This window comes from Erythrolamprus reginae, chromosome 6 (genome assembly GCF_031021105.1).
Source record: "Erythrolamprus reginae isolate rEryReg1 chromosome 6, rEryReg1.hap1, whole genome shotgun sequence".
Taxonomy (NCBI): domain Eukaryota; kingdom Metazoa; phylum Chordata; class Lepidosauria; order Squamata; family Dipsadidae; genus Erythrolamprus; species Erythrolamprus reginae.
Genome location: NC_091955.1, coordinates 96,594,444 through 96,611,407, shown reverse-complemented (window position 1 = coordinate 96,611,407; position 16,964 = coordinate 96,594,444). Strand labels below are relative to the sequence as shown.

General features: G+C 45.4%; 1 protein-coding gene across 1 annotated transcript in view; it reads right to left on the bottom strand.

Moving 5' to 3' along the window:
• Nucleotides 1-4,900: 4,900 nt before the first annotated feature.
• The window catches only part of UBE2H (ubiquitin conjugating enzyme E2 H), a 62,589-nt gene continuing 50,525 nt past the window's right edge, over nt 4,901-16,964 (bottom strand). Inside the window, exons 5-7 of the mRNA XM_070754498.1 lie at nt 13,196-13,248; nt 11,314-11,442; nt 4,901-9,451 (exon numbers count right to left, since the gene is read on the bottom strand). Of these exons, the coding sequence (XP_070610599.1) occupies nt 9,327-9,451; nt 11,314-11,442; nt 13,196-13,248 (307 nt within the window). The 3' untranslated portion in view covers nt 4,901-9,326. The remainder of the gene's footprint in view (nt 9,452-11,313; nt 11,443-13,195; nt 13,249-16,964) is intronic.

Below are 16,964 nucleotides of genomic sequence, written 5' to 3'. Positions count from 1 at the left end.
TCTCCAGAACATATAAAAAATTATTTAAAACTTACTAAAAATGTGAATTTTACACTCTGACGATGTCTGACGATACTTAGTAGTTTTTAGTAGTTTTAAATACATTTTTATACATTCCGGAGATTGTGATAGCTACACCTTTTTTACACATACACACACACACACACACAAAATCTCCATCCAGCCAATATATCTGATAGAATCATAGAGACCTGGGGCTAGAAGGGACCATGGAGGTTATTTAGTCCAACCCCCTATTCAAACAAGAGAACCTATGTCCGTGATGTCGAACCTATGGCACTCGTACCACAGGTGGCACACATAGCCATATCTGAGGGCCCGTGAAGCGTTGCCCTGTCAGCTCCAGTGCGCATGTGCACGCTTTCCAGCTGATTTTTGGCCTTCTGGAGGCCAAAAATGTGCTGCTCCCCTGCGCATATGCGTAGGCCACAGTGATGCCTCCAAACTCCCAGTAGGCCCATTGGGCGGTTTTTCACCCTCCACAGGCTTCAGGAAAGTCCCTGGAGTTTGTGGAGGGCGAAAAACAGACCCAAGGGGCCTACAAGAAGGTCAGATATAAACTTCCGGTAGGTCAGTTGGGCTGTTTTTCACCTTCCCTGGGCATCGCAGGCTTTCCTGAAGCCTGGGGAGGGTGAACCCAGCGGCCAATAAGGTCCCACAGAGTTGGTCTTCTCCGGGTCCTGTCGACCAAACAATGTTGTTTGGCGGGCCCCGGGGGAAGAGCCTTCTCTGTGGCGGCCCCGGCCCTCTGGAACCAACTCCCCCCCAGAGATTAGAACGGCCCCCACCCTCCTTGTCTTTCGCAAATTACTTAAGACCCACCTTTGTCGCCAGGCATGGGGGAGTTAGGTTATCCCTTCCCCCTAGGCTATTACAAGTTATGCATGGTATGTTTGTATGTATGTTTGGTTTTTATAATAAGAGTTTTTTAGTTGTTTTTATTAATTGGATTATTCATGTTGTTTTACCACTGTTGTTAGCTGCCCCAAGTCTGCGGAGAGGGGCGGCATACAAATCCAAATAATAATAATAATAATAATAATAATAATAATAATAATAATAATAATATTAGAAGTTTGGAGGAATCAGTGTGGCCTGCGCAAATACAGGGGGGGGGCAGCACAGAGGGGGTTGTGCGTGCATATGCATTGCATTATGGGTATGGGCTTGAACGCACGTCCTTTGGCATCTGAGCAAAAAAAAAGGTTTAGAAACCTAGAAACCTAGAAGATAGAAGGCAGAAAAAGACCTCATGGTCCATCTAGCCTGCCCTTATACTATTTCCTGTGTTTTATCTTAGGATAAACATATGTTTATCCCAGGCAGGTTTAAATTTAGTGACTGTGGATTGACCAACCACGTCTGCTGGAAGTTTATTCCAAGCATCTACTACCCTTTCAAATAAATTTTTCTCACGTTGCTTCTCAATCTTTCCCCCAACTAACTTCAGATTGTGCCCCCTTGTTCTTGTGTTCACTTTCCTATTAAAAACACTTCCCTCCTGAACCTTATTTAACCCTTTCACATATTTAGAAACATAGAAGATTGATGGCAGAAAAAGACCTCCATCTATTCTGCCCTTATACTATTTCTTGTATTTTATCTTAGGATGGATCTATGTTTATCCCAGGCAGGTTTAAATTCAGTGACTGTGGATTGAACAACCAGGTCTGCTGGAAGTTTGTTCCAAGCATCTATTACTCTTTCAGTCAAATCATATTTTCTCACATTGCTTCTGATCTTTCCCTCAACTAACCTCAGATTGTGCCCTCTTGTTCTTGTCTACATTAAAAACCACTTCCCTCCTGAAACTTATTTAACCCTTTAACATATTTAAATGTTTCGATCATGTTCCCCCTTTCTCTTCTGTCCTCCAGATTATAGAGATGGAGTCTTTCCTGATACGTTTTATGCACCATTTTTGTAGCCCGTCTTTGGACCCCTTCAATTTTATCAATATCTTTTTGTAGGTGAGGTCTCCAGAACTGGACACAGTACTCCAAATGGGGTCTCACCAGCGCTCTATACAGTGGGATCACAATCTCCCTCTTCCTGCTTGTTATAACTCTAGCTATGCAGCCAAGTATTCTACTGGCTTTCCCTACCGCCTGACCGCACTGTTCACCCATTTTGAGATGGTCAGAAATCACGACCCCTAAATCCTTATCTTCTTAAATTTTTCCTGAAATGGTATAGTGATTTGCCATCACTGTACCATTTCAAAGAAGTGGCTTTCCAGGGTCTTTTTAAAAAACCTCCAGTGACGAAGGCCATCCAACGTCTGGTGGCAAGTTGTTCCACTGGTCAACAGTTCTCACTGTTAGGACATTTCTCCTTATTTTCAGGTTGCTTTTCTCTTTGATTAGTTTCCATCAATTGCTTCTTCTCCTGCTTTCAGGGGCTTTGGAGAATAAGTTGAGCCCCAACTCTTATTTTGTGCAGTATCCTCAAATGTTGGAAGACTTTTATCATTTCCTTTATACGGGTCATTTTCTCTAGAAATTTCTTCGCTTGCTTCCTAGCATCTTGATGAATCAGCTGTTCACACAACCGATTTCACTTAAAAACCAAATGAATTGCATTAAAGCCCATAACCGGCTTAATCCCAGAATTGCATGGGGAGGGTCTCCATGGATTCCTATCCCCCCAAGATTAGACTGCTGAAATCCCTTTTGACCTGGTTTCGTTGTTTTGCTGCAGGAAGCTGGCTTGTTAAGCCTCGGTGAGATCTTTCTAAGCCTGTTTCCCCAGCCAAAATGTTTCTCTCGCTCATAAATAACACGTTCATAAATATTTAGTTCTGCCTGCTTCAAACTGTAAGGCATCTTGTTTCTTGCAGGCCTGGCTTGCTTCTAATAATTTTTAAAAATCCTCCAAAAAGGTATTAATTAGGCTGCGGAAAAGATATTTTAACCCTTCGTGCATTGCAGGAAGCACAACAATCAGAGAGGGTCCGCAACTTGGGCGTCCTCCTCGATCCACAGCTCACATTAGAGAACAATCTTTCAGCTGTGGCGAGGGGGGCGTTTGCCCAGGTTCGCCTGGTGCACCAGTTGCGACCCTATTTGGACCGGGAGTCATTACTCACAGTCACTGATGCCCTCATCACCTCGAGGTTCGACTACTGTAATGCTCTCTACATGGGACTACCTTTGAAGAGTGTTCGGAAACTTCAGATCGTGCAGAATGCAGCTGCGGGAGCAGTCATGGGCTTTCCCAAATATGCCCATGTTACACCAACACTCCGCAGTCTGCATTGGTTGCCGATCAGTTTCTGGTCACAATTCAAAGTGTTGGTCTTGACCTATAAAGCCCTTCATGGCATCGGACCAGAATATCTCCGGGACTGTCTTCTGCCGCACGAATCCCAGCGACCGATTAGGTCCCACAGAGTTGGCCTTCTCCGGATCCCATCGACTAAACAATGTCGTTTGGCGGGTCCCAGGGGAAGAGCCTTCTCTGTGGTGGCCCCGACCCTCTGGAACCAGCTCCCCCCTGAGATTAGAACGGCCCCCACCCTCCTTGCCTTCCGCAAACTCCTTAAAACCCACCTCTGCCGTCAGGCATGGGGGAACTGAAATATCTTCCCCAGGCCTATACTGTTTATGTATGGTATGTTGTGTGCATGTTTTTTTTTTAATTATGGGTTTTTAGCTTTCTAATTATTGAATTTGTATTATATATTGTTTTCTGTTGCTGTTGTGAGCCGCCCCGAGTCTGCGGAGAGAGGCGGCATACAAATTTAATAAATAAATAAAAACAATCAATAACCCCCCCCAAAAGTACCCACCTCTCAAACCTTGAACCATGTTGACAGCTGCTAGTAAATCTAGCGTGTCCATGTTGGATGTGAGTTTTATGAACTCTATAGTCTTCCAGTTATGACCAGAACTGGAACCAGAGTTAAGTGAAGTGGCTGCTACCATATTTTTTGGTGTTTAAGATGCACCCTTTTTCTCCCTAAAAGAGGCTGATAATTTGGGTGCATCCTATACTCCGAATGTAGCTTTCCCCCCCCAGCTCTAACTAGCTGCTAACAATTTTCCCAGCTCTTCCCTTGCAGGTTCTTTCATTGTTTCTCTCTGCCAAGAATGTTTCCCAAGCCCTAAGTCTTCGCAGGGCTTTTTTTCATTGCTCCAACTTGCTCAGAGTAAGTTCCTTTCCAGCCCTAACCAGGTGCTAACAATGTTCTCACTTCTTACCAGCTTGCAAGCTCTTTCATTGTTACTCTCTGCAAAGAAAGTTTTCTTTGCAGGTTTTTTTCATTGCTCTAACTTGCTCCAAATAAGTTCCTTTCCAGCCCTAACCAGGTGCTAATGATGTTCCCAAACTCTTTCATTGTTACTCTCTCCAAATAAAGTTTTTTTAAAGGCCCTTAGCTAGGGGAGAAAATAATTTGCTGAAGCTGACCAGGTTAAGGATGCTAGCCAGAGGAACACCTGGTAAGAAGATTTTTTCCCTATTTTCCTCCCCCCAAACTAAGGTGCGTCTCATACTCCAAAAATACGGTGATTTGTCCAATTGTGTTAAGATCCGTTTGCACCAGTTGTTAAGTGAATCATCGATCATTAAACAAATCTGAGATTATATGACTACCACCACCCTGGGGTATTGCAGCCGTTGTAAATACATGCCTGTTACTATGCACCCCAAATTTTTGATTCCGTGGACCGCTGGGATGAGCCAACAAGAGTCAGCAAGTGTGAGGATCCATTGTTCAGTCTCTTTTTTTCAGCAAACCATTTATAAATCGAAGTTTCTTTGCATTCCAGGCCACCAACCCCATCAAAAGGCCCCTTTTAAAAAATAAAATAAAATACAGAATAGCGCTCAGGGTTTAAATCCCGCTCGCAGTAATTACTATCAGTCCAAAGGGGGCCAAGGTATATACATATTTTATTTTTTAAAAAGTTTACAGTTTTTTTAATTATACACAACTATTCTGAGAGGTTATAATCCTTAGAAGAGGCATTCGCCACGGGGTGGGTGGGTTTTCCGCCCGCCCGCCACCCCTCAACGCCGCCGCCAGCCGCATCATCGCAATGCCAGGAAGGGAGGGGGCAGAGGAGATTCGGGGGGGGGCAGCCAAGAAGGAGGTGGAGGGCCTGGGCATCCCGTTTTGACCTCTTCAAGTATTCACACAATGTACCAAATACACTCCGGGAAATTAAAGCAAAAACTTTAAAAAAGGAAAAAAAAAAAACCCCAAACCTGGCAATTTTTAAGGAGGCACCCCCACATACACACACACGCACGCACGCAAGAAGGCGACATCCCAGAATCCCAAACCGGGAATGATGCACGATGCGGCGACCACTTCCTCGTTCCCAAATCTGAGCTGCGGGACACCCCCTCCAAATCGGAAATATTTTTTCCATCTGTCTCGTCCGAGTCTCCTCCTAGCTCCAAAAGACGCCAATCAACCAACTTCACTCAAGTTCTCAAGTCATCCAGGACAAGAGTCCCCCAACTTTGGCAAACTTTTTAAGACTTGCGGACTTCAACTCTGGAAGGGGGTTGAAGTGCGCAAGTTTTAAAAATTGCCAAGGTTGGGGACCCCGTTGACTTGGGACGCACTTTGCTTGAAGTTCTCAGGAGGACCCACCTCTGTTCCGAAAACCACAAAATACAAAAACCTCCCAACTTGAATGAAAGGGGACAGAAAACTCCAGGTCATCTGGTCAGTGTAACCTGTGGCATCGCGGGATGTTTTAAAAAAAATTTACTCTCTTTTAAGACATGTCAAGGCAGCTCGAGAAGGATGCCTGACAGATGAATTGGAGGAGAAGGTGAAGGGATGGACGAAAGTCTGGTGGCCTCCAGAAAATACTCTTACTCCCCCACTGAAGGAAGATCTAGTTTGCAAAAGGATGTTGGGAAGCGTCCCAGACGGACGGTAAAATGTCCCGAAGGATTCGCTCAGCCAACGTCAAAACTCTGGAGTGTCATCTCAACAAGACGGTCTTGAAGATAAACATTGGGCTCCACCAATGGTTGACGGTTTTGGGTGATGGGTGTCATGAAATGAACACCGTTGGTGGAGGTTAAACCACCCCAGAGAAAGGAGGAAGAAAACGGAGGAGGTACCCAACTTTTCTCAAGGTCAAGGATGAAACCTGCCCCATTTAACTAAGAGTTTCCAAGACTTTTGCTCACCAAAGGTCTCCCTTCAAATTCTCGCCAACGTTTGGCCAACCATAGGGTCCATTCAACGCCTACGTCAAGGGAATTCAGAAAAACGGTGTGTGCGTTTGTGTTTGATACCTACTTTGAAGAACTAAATTTCAGAAAGAAGGAATCACCTTCAACTTTCATCCCAGCTACAAATGTTCTGTGGATAAGACGCCCCCCCTCCCCAAAAACCCCGACCTTCACGAATCAAAAAAAGGTGGCAGGGCTAATTTCAGGGCCAGAAAATGGTGCTGACGACATCGATCAACTTTCAATCGGAAGTTTGGTTAGTTTTCCCTCCTTAATTAAAGCCCGAATTGTGTTTTTTGCTTGGCTGGAGGTAGGTGGTTTTTTTTTTAAAGGGCGGATATTAATTTATGGGCGGTCAAAAAATCTCAAAATATCAGACTTTATTGTTTCGAGGGAGGGAAAAAAAGAGAAAAGATTTGCCTCCGTAAAGGGAAATTAGAACACTAGCGTATTAATATATCTATCTATCTCTATATATGTACAATCTCGGGGTGGGGGAGAAGAAGAATGGTTTATTTTGCTCAAAAGTGGTAGTCCTATCATGATAGATAGCTTGGCACTCAAAAATATAAAGATCATTGCACAGGTCAACCAATTAGCAGCACATTTAAGGCGGACCAAGCCCATCATGCACTCCTCCGGCCGGCTGGGGAAGATGGGGATGGGGGTGGCAATTGCAGGAGGGCACCAGGGTTATTAGGGACGGGGAATCGAATCCGCGGTTTCTCGATTTTGGGCCGCTTTGAGTTGAAATTCCGCCCCTCTTAAAAGTGGCCCGAATCGAGAAATTGTGGATTGAAAAAATCCTTCTGTATCGTCCATCGAGATCCGGAGCGACAAAAACTAGGGTCAGTCCATCGGCTCACCACAATCCGATTTCACCGCTTTGCCTTTCTCCTCTCCAATGTTTTCAAGGTGACTATGAATAATTTTTGCGGGTGGTGGGTTCCCCCCCTCCCTCACTCGATGACCAAGACGCGATTCTAAGCTAAATTTTGCTTTTATTCGAATGCAAAATCACCATGCCGATTCAAAGTCTACTTTTACAGATGTTTTCCACGCGGGGAAGGAAGGAAGCGAGCGAGCGAGCGAAGCGAAGGATTGCGGCTGAAGATCGGACTCGTTCCATCAGCCCTCCCTCCCAAACACACACACACACCCCTACACACCCACAAACTCCCCAATTTCAAACTCCGATGGCATTTAAGAAGGAACCGTGAGGAGAAGGGAAAGGAAAGGGAAAATTATTTTGACAGTCAACATTCTTCTTGATTCACCCAAGTTTGGATGACGATACTAGAAGAGGCACCAACCCCTCCCGGACACCACTACTCAACATCCTGTCCCCTTCAAATCTCTGGAAATCCAGAGGAAGCAACATCTATCTCAAGGGGCAGCTCCATCTCATTCTCATGACATTCTAGCCATCAACTACTGACAACCATCATCAACATCATTTCCGATCCGAGGCTCTTTCCAGCAAGGAAGGGGAAGAGGGGTACGGAGCCATCGGAAAGTCGAATCGTCAAGGAAAGAAGAAAATCTGGAGCCTCTCCGACATCCCCCTTCGATATTCATTGCCTCCCCACCCTTCTTCAAAAGGAGCACCGCGTCTCACCAAAAGCGGCGGGACTTTCTCAAAACGCCTGGCCAAGCTCACACAGGGGCGCGGCGAAACAGACCAAAGAGAAGGCAAGGGACAGGCGAGGTGGTGAGGACAGCGTTTACCAACTCAAATGCCTTTTTTTCCCCCACCAGCTTGGAGCAAATGCATCAAGACAACGAGAGCGAGTAAGAGTGTGTGTGTGTAGAATCCCTACTGCTGGTAGTTTGGACAAAAGGACCAGATTGGATCAGGTTCAAGATACTCCAAATTGAGAGAGACCCCCTCACCACCCTTTGGGGACAGGGCTGGCTCGCTTCCTCGACCCTCGAAAAAAAGAAAAAAAACCCCAAGACTCCAAGAATGACTGCATTTGACTTTCCACACTGGCCTTCCGATGTTTCGCCCGCTGCTTCCCTTCCCCGACCAACTTAAGAAAAAATGACCATCATCCACCTCCATCGCCAGTCTAAGCAGACAGGAAAGTCCGTTAAGGGATTTTTTTTTAACAAAAAAAAAAAAGGAAAAAAAAGCATACCATACTCAGAATTCACAGCTGCTTCGTATTTTTTTTAAAAAAAATCGAACACGTCAAGAAACTCCAATGCATTCAGCCGGTGGCTCTTGTTGTGGGTGGTTTTGTTTTGTTTCTAAAGACCACAATAATAATAATAATAATAATAATGAAAAATTAGAGGGGGAAAATATATATATAAGGTGAACTCCTATCGAAGCAGCCAGGTTGGAGGAGAAAAAAAAAAATATCGAAGCAGTACCGTTGACTTTCACGGCCTTCTAATTTTCCATCGATTAAATCGCACAAGGGATCCCCCACGCTTTCTCACCCCGTCGCCCCCCTCATAAAAAAACCCTCCTTCCAACTTTTACATTCTCAAAGTGCTGTTCCACGTTTGCATCCAAGGGTGTGTTTTGCCATCTTTGGAACTGCTCAACTTAAAAAAACAGAAACAAAAAACAGAGGGCGGTTTTTTTAAAAAATGAAGAAAAAATGGGGTGGAAGGGGGGCGTTATCCGTTTTCTCTCCCGAGCAAAGCAAGAGAATTTTTTTCGGGGTGTGTGTGTGTGTGAAGTGGGGACGGGGAGAAAGGAGGGAGGTTTGAACTCAGCTGTAATGGAATTACGGAAAGATGCAAGCATGCACCTGGGTTCATATTGCTACCAAGTGGAATGTCGGAAACGCACCGCGATGCATTTTTGTTGTTGTTGTTGTTGTTTTTGAAGAGGAGGAAGAGGAGGAGGGTGGGGGGGCTCTTGAGAAATGACCAAAAAAAAAATAAAAATCAAGATCTAAAGGGTGATATATATATATGTATATATATCTGAATGCTATTATTCATAAAAACCTTGTTTAGTAATAAAAAATTGCTTTTGTTTAAATATGAATGTTATAAGTCTGCTTTCTCAGCGCATGGTTAGAGGAAGTCAAAAGTCTCTCCGGACGAAGCAGGATCGGCTGCTGCTGCTGCTGCTGCTGCTCCTACTACAATTCCATATCCTGGGCCTCGTCCTCCGAAAAGTCAGACATGGAGCTCTCCGAAGAGCTGTCGCCAGTCCCTTCTTCCTGCTCCTTGAGGGCTTCCTCTGTTGCATATTTCTGAATGTATTCTGGAGGAAGGAGGGGGGGAAATAGAGGTTAATGATCAACTCCGATGGCCCAAGTTCAACACCCCCCCCAAAAAACCCCACATTCATCCATCTTTTTCTATCATCTATCTCTCAATTTATAATTTACAGTGAAGTGGATATAGCAATTTCGCTCTCTACTTACCCACTCATCCATCTATCCCTCTATCATCTCTCTCATTCTCCCTCCCTCTCTTCTATCTGTCTGTCTGTCTGTCTGTCTGTCTGTCTGTCTATCTATCTATCTATCATGTCTGTCTGTCTGTCTGTCTGTCTGTCTGTCTGTCTGTCTGTCTGTCTGTCTGTCTATCTATCTATCTATCTATCTATCATGTCTGTCTGTCTGTCTGTCTGTCTGTCTGTCTGTCTGTCTGTCTGTCTGTCTGTCTGTCTGTCTGTCTGTCTGTCTGTCTGTCTGTCTATCTATCTATCTATCTATCTATCTATCTATCTATCTATGGTTATGATTGTGTAGTATCAATTGTTTTTTAAGATAATGGGTTTTAGTTACAGTTTTAATTATTGGATTTGTATCTGTATTGTTTTATTGTTGTTGTGAGCCGCCCCGAGTCTTCGGAGAGGGGTGGCATGCAAGTCTAATAAATGATAATAACAATAACAATAATATTAATAATAAGAACAACAACCATCATCATCATCTCCATCCATCCATCCATCCTGTTTTGCAAGACAGCCAGCCAATAATTAACCCCAAATTAAAACTCAAACACAGAGTCTATTTAGAATGATGTTTGTTGAACAGCACAAAGGAGGACCAAAGAATGTCTTTCAACTGCCAAAAGTCAGGCGGGAGGCCAAGTTGATAAGATAAAATTCCCAAACAAGAGGCACAAACATTGGCTTTTTGCAAAGGACACCTTACAACGCTTCCCCTTATATACCTATGCACAGCTGTGCTCACTTCCTCCGCCTGAGCCTCCACAACTGCTCTTGCCTCCCCCGCATCCTTCTGACTCATACATCCAGGATCGGGTCCCTCATCTCCTCTTCCTCCTCTGACCCAGGCAAGTCCCCAGTTGGGGGTTCTGTAGCCTCTGCAGGCTCCTCACACCTCCTCCTCACTGTCCGACTCCTCCAACAGCCACACAGGCCAACAGTCTGTTACCAGAGGACCTGGCTGCAACCCAACTTCAACACTATCTATCTATCTATCAATCATCTGTCCGTCCACCCACCCACCCACCCACCCACCCACCCATCTCTCTTGGCTGACAGCTGTCACGACCTCTTCTGGAAGGGTATTCCATCAACCAAAGACCCTCTGGGTGAAGAAATATTTCCCTTTGTTTGTCCTCACTTACTTACCTGTGACTTTAGGGAGGGCCCCCTCATCCTAATATTGTGTGACAGAGAAAATAATTTTTCCACCTTTTCTATCCCATGCGTGATTTTATACACTTCGATCAAGTATTTCAAGGCTGAAGACACCAAGGTGCTGCAACCTGGTTTCATAAGGCAGTGTTTCCCAACCTTGGCAACTTGAAGATATTTGGACTTCAACTCCCAGAATTCCCCAGCCAGAATTCTGGGAGTTGAAATCCAAATATCTTCAAGTTGCCAAGGTTGGGAAACACTATCATAAGGGATGATGGGGCTCCATTTCCTTGATCATACTTGTTGCCCTTTTTTGCACCTTTTCCAGTTCCATTATATTCTCCTTGAGGTGCGGTGACCAGAACTGTACACAGGACTCCAAGTGTGGTCTCACCATCGATTTGTACAGAGGCAATACAACGCTTGCTGACATATTCTCAAGATTGTGGTGGTTAAGTTTGAGGACAGACTTAGAATCAGGCGTTGGGGCTTCCCCTGAGGGTCCTTACCTTTAATTTTCTGCTTGTATTCTTCTGGTCGGTGAAGGTACATGGCTGCGGCGTCACCATTAAGGGGGTCTATGGGGTTGGGGTAGGCCAACAACTGGGGCAGGAACGACTCAAATATATTGGTAAGATCTGAAAAAAAGTGGACACAGAACAAAGTTTTAGGTTTCGACAGTTGGCAGATGTTTGTGGCCACAGAAAGTGCTTGGGGTGGTTGCTCTTTCAAATAATCTATCTATCTATCTATCTATCTATCTATCTATCTATCTATCTATCTATCTGTCTATCATCTATCTATCTATCTATCTATCTATCATCTATCTATCTATCTATCTATCTATCTATCTATCTATCTATCTATCTATCTATCAATCATCTATCTACCTACCTACCTACCTACCTGTTCTGTCTGGGTTCCCCCAGACCTCAACACCAACTGGAAAAAACAGCCAGACACGCTGGTAAAAGCAAAAGTACTTTTAGTTTGAAAAATAAACACAGAGAAAAACCTGTTCTTCCCAACAGGCAGGCTAGGAGACTTTACAGCAGAGTCCTGATGTCCAGACAATACAGCAAACTTCTTGCTGGCACACCCACCACTGTAGAGCATAAGACCCCCACCTTTTCCCCCCAAGGTTTCAGTATTCAAAGTCACAAACCAGAATTCCAAGACGCCAAAGATCACAGCCAGGTCCCAAGACTCCCAAAGATAATACTCCACAAGCCAGGAAGGGTGGGTCTGCCTTTTAGCCTTTCCAGAGAGCACCACACCCAAACCCAGCTGTTGCCTCTTTAGTGCTGAAAGTACCTAGCCAATTGCTCCCTTCTTTGTGTTGCTCTTCTCTGTCGCAGATCGATTATTGCTTGTGCATTTTCCTCTAAGGAATCCAGGCTGCTTGCTGGGGAGAGCTCCCTCTCGGGGGCCTCTGGCTGTTCCCCCTCTTCCTCAGCCTGGGATTCCTCCTCCTCGTCTGCCTGCACCTCCTGTTCTTCATCCTCCCCCTCTGAGCAGGAAACCGACAGAAGATCAGCCGTTCCCTGAGGGGCCTCGGACGGAATCACAACACTACCTACCTTATCTATCTATCTATCTATCTATCTATCTATCTATCTATCTATCTATCTATCTATCCCTTCTCTGCAGACTCAGGGTGGTTCACAGCAAATGGATATAAAACTACAGTATGTAAGAAATATAATTTAAAACAATTCTAAAACCCAAAATATTTTACTTTTACAGGAGACACTATTTCCCCCCCAGCCCCTCCTGTTTTTTGAAACTCTTTTGGAATTTTTTCCTTCTCTTTCTCCAACTTTCTCCCTCTTTGTTTGTGCTTGTTATTTAATTCTATGATAATTTTTTTTTAAAAGGTGGGGAAAAAAGAAACGCCCAGAAAGGATCTGGAGTAGGTCTTATGGTGTGTCATTTCCCACCTTGAATTCCCAGGATAGCGATGGGTAGCTGGGTTATAGGGCAACTTTTTCGCTTTTTCTTTGCGCTTGAATTTAATTTTACAATATTTTGTAAAATGTTGACTGATTCCTCGCATCCTGGACATAAACTGTTCCAACTTCTACCATCGCTATAGAGCAGTGTTTCCCAACCTTGGCTACTTGAAGATATCTGGACTTCAACTCCCAGAATTCCAAAGCCAGCCAATACCCCCCTCTTCTTAGAAGTTAATTTTTAATACAGAAAAAGAATATGTTCTTAATTCATTCACATTAATCTAGATGAAAAGAAGACTTTTGTTTATACATTCTAGTAACATAGTAAAGAAGACCTGTTTAATGGCAAGAGATGGATCCGCTTCTCTGCTACACTGTTCAAACCAACCACAATTTTTTCAGGGCTTTTATTTTTTAAAAAGCACCAACAACTCACCGTAGAGGGCTGTCCAAGTCTGATTAATTACATCTAGACAGACAGTTCCTGACCTGGAAGGAAAAACAAACAAACAAGCATAATTGAAAGCCCTTGCCACATGCAAGTTAATAGCAGAAGATGGCCTGATCTTGGTTTAAATCCTGCCTGAGTTACGCCATGGACCAGGGGAAGAATCTGGACCACAGTGGGTGGCGCAATGGGTAGAGTGTGGTACTGCAGGCCACTAAAGCTGACCGCTAGATCCGCAAGTCAGCGGTTCAAATCTCACCACTGGCTCAAGGTTGACTCAGCCTTCCATCCTTCCGAGGGGGTAAAATGAGGACCCAGATTGTGGGGGCAATTTGCTGGCTGTTAAAAAGTGCTATTGCTAACATGTTGTAAGCCGCCCTGAGTCTTAAGGAGAAGGGCGGCATAATAATAATAATAATAATAATAATAATAATAATAATAATAATAATAATAATAATATAATAATAATAATAATAATAATAATAAATTTATTAGATTTGTATGCCGCCCCTCTCCGAAGACCGAATGAATGAATGAATGAATGAATGAATAAATAAACAAACAAACAAACACTATATAAAAATGGCTAATTGTAGGCCCACCTTATCAGAAAAAGGAAAAAAACATAGAAACCTAGAAGATTGACGGCAGAAAAAGACCTCCTGGTCCATCTAGTCTGCCTTTATACTATTTCCTGTATTTTATCTTGGGATGGATATATGTTCATCCCAGGCATGTTTAACTTCAGTTCCTGTGGTTTTACCAACCACGCCTGCTGGAAGTTTGTTCCAAGCATCTACTACTCTTTCAGTCAAATAATATTTTCTCACGTTGCTTCTGATCTTTCCCCCAACGAACCTCAGATTGTGCCCCTTTGTCCTTGTGTTCACTTTCCTATTTAAGAAAAATTAAAACGGTTTCATTTTTGTCCAGCTAAGCTGCAATTTTTACATTTAAAAAAAACACCTTTCAATAAGGTATCTGGGCGTAAAGACGATGCCGTTACATTTCTGCTTGATGCCAAATTTCCCTTCGTGTCCGAGAAAGCGAAGGGAATAGGCGTTGATTGCTTACCTGAACGCCTCTTCTCGTACGGTGAGCGGGTACAGCAGTCACATGGGTTGCTCATGTCCAATCCGGTGGAACTGAGCCTAGTATTAAAAAAGCTTGCCGGATCCGCCCCTTCCCCAGAATTCGCGAATCCATAGACTAGGCTCAGTTGTGAAGCTCTTTAGTGTTCAACTCTCATTGTTAGAGGAAGAAAGATATAGAAAGGTAAAGAAGACACATACAAGGGCGGGAAGTGACTGCTGTACCCGCTCACCGTACGAGAAGAGGCGTTCAGGTAAGCAATCAACGCCTATTCTCCGTACTGAAGGAGCGGGTCCAGCAGTCACATGGGACATACCCAATAGATGGTCCCTAGGGTGGGATTAGCTTGCTATCGTGTGAGATAACGGATTGGAGTACCCTTCTGCCGAAGGCAGCGTCCGCTGAAGCGTAAGAATCAATCTTGTAGTGCCTGATGAAGGAATTTGGCGAGGCCCAAGTGGCTGCTTTGCAGACCTCCTCCAACGGGGCTTGAGTCGCCCAAGCGGCCGAGGTGGCTGCGCTCCTGGTGGAATGCGCTGTGATGTTCCTTGGAACTGAGAGGGAGGCCGACTCATAGGCCTTAGATATAGTCCCTCTGATCCAACGGCCTATTACTGTTGAAGACACTTTGGCCCCCATGACTCTGGGATGATAGGCTACAAAAAGTGCTTCTGACCTCCGAAAGGGTCCTGTGCGTTGGATATAGATTCTCAGCGCTCTGATGAGATCCAGGGTGTGCCATCTAATTGCCAAGGGATGGTCTCGTTGGAGGCAGAAGGCAGGTAGGACAATATCCTGAGATCTGTGGAACATGGAACTGACCTTGGGTAAGAAGGTGGGGTCCAGTCGCAAGACTACCTTGTCCTGATGGAATTGACAAAGGTCCTGCCTGATTGAGAGGGCAGCCAGCTCCGAAATGCGTCGGGCAGAGGTAATAGCCACTAGGAATGCTACCTTAAAGGATAGGTACCTGAGGGACGCCGATTTTAGGGGTTCGTATGGTGCCTGCGTGAGGGAATGGAGAACCCGTGGCAAATCCCAGGATGGATACCTGTGGACCTTGGAAGGTCTGAGGTTGGCTATGCCCTTGAGGAATTCCTGAACTTCAGGGAAGGATCGGAGAGGCTGTCTGCGGGGACCCCCTAGGACAGATGAGATGGCTGCCAGATGACGCCGGAGGGTGCTGGTGGAAAGACCTTTATGGAAGCCTTGCATAAGGAAGGAAAAAATTCTGTGTATGGGAATGCACAGAGGGGAGAGACCTTCCTGTAGACACCACTGGTGAAACTTGGACCACGTGTGGTCGTAGATTCGATTGGTCGAACCCCTTCTGGCCTTTAAGATGACCTCCACTGAATCGGGGTCATGACCACGCAGTTCTAAATCTCTCCTGATAACAGCCAGGCGGTGAGGTGGAACCACTCCGGGTCTGGATGGAAAGAGGCCCCCTGCCGCAGCATATCCCCCGAAACGGGGAGTCGCCAAGGGTCCTGGACGGACAGCTGTTGGAGATCTGCGAACCAGGGCCGGCGGGGCCAATGAGGGGCGATTAAGATTACTCGGGCCCTCTCGGTGAGGACCTTGTGAATCACGTCCGGGAGGATTGGAATTGGAGGAAATGCGTAGAGTAGGCCTGGAGGCCATGGACTCCGGAGGGCATTGATTGCTTCCGCTCCCGGGGATGGAAATCTGGAATAGAAGCGAGGGAGTTGGGCGTTCGCATTGGTCGCGAAGAGATCCAGGATTGGTAGGCCGAATCTGAGGGTGATTTGATGGAACAGGTCTTGATGAAGGTTCCACTCTCCTGGGTCTATCGTTGCTCGGGATAGCCAATCCGCCTGGACGTTGAGACTCCCCGAGATGTGATCGGCTAGGAGCGACTGGAGATGTTTCTCCGCCCAAAGGCCCAACTTGAGGGCCTCCCTCATGAGAGCCTTGGATCTCGTGCCCCCCTGTCTGCAGATATGGCTTTTTGTGGCAATGTTGTCGGTGAGAATGAGAACGTGCCGGTTGGGAATGCGAGGAGAGAAATGCTTCAGAGCCAGGGAAACGGCTCTTAACTCTAGCCAATTGATTGGCCTGGAAGCTTCCTCCGGGGACCACGTGCCCTGGGCTATCATCCCCTGGGCGTGGGCGCCCCATCCCGATAGACTGGCATCTGTGGTGATGACAAATTGATCCGGGCACCTGAACGGGGATCCTCTGTCCATGGCCGGAGACTTCCACCACTTGAAGGATCTGCGAACACTCAGTGGGATGACAATGCGTCGATTTGAGTTGCTGTGTCCCGATCTCTGAAAAGGTAACAGGAGCCACTGGAGTTCCCTAGCATGAAGGCGAGCCCAGGGAATGATGCCTATGCATGACACCATCTTCCCCAAAAGGGAAGATAGGGTAACTATGGATACTGAAGAATTAGATAAAATGTTAGAAATTAACTCCACTATACTGAGTTTTCTCTCAGGAGAGAGAAACACCAGGGAGGATTCTGAATCAATAATGGATCCCAGGTGAGAAATGGATGTGGAAGGTTGGAGGTGACTTTTATCAAAGTTGATGGAAAAACCATGGTCCTGAAGGACTGACATGGTGACAGAAAGGTCTGTTTTCACTTTCTCTAGGGAGTTCCCATGAATCAAAATATCATCAAGATAACACAAAATAT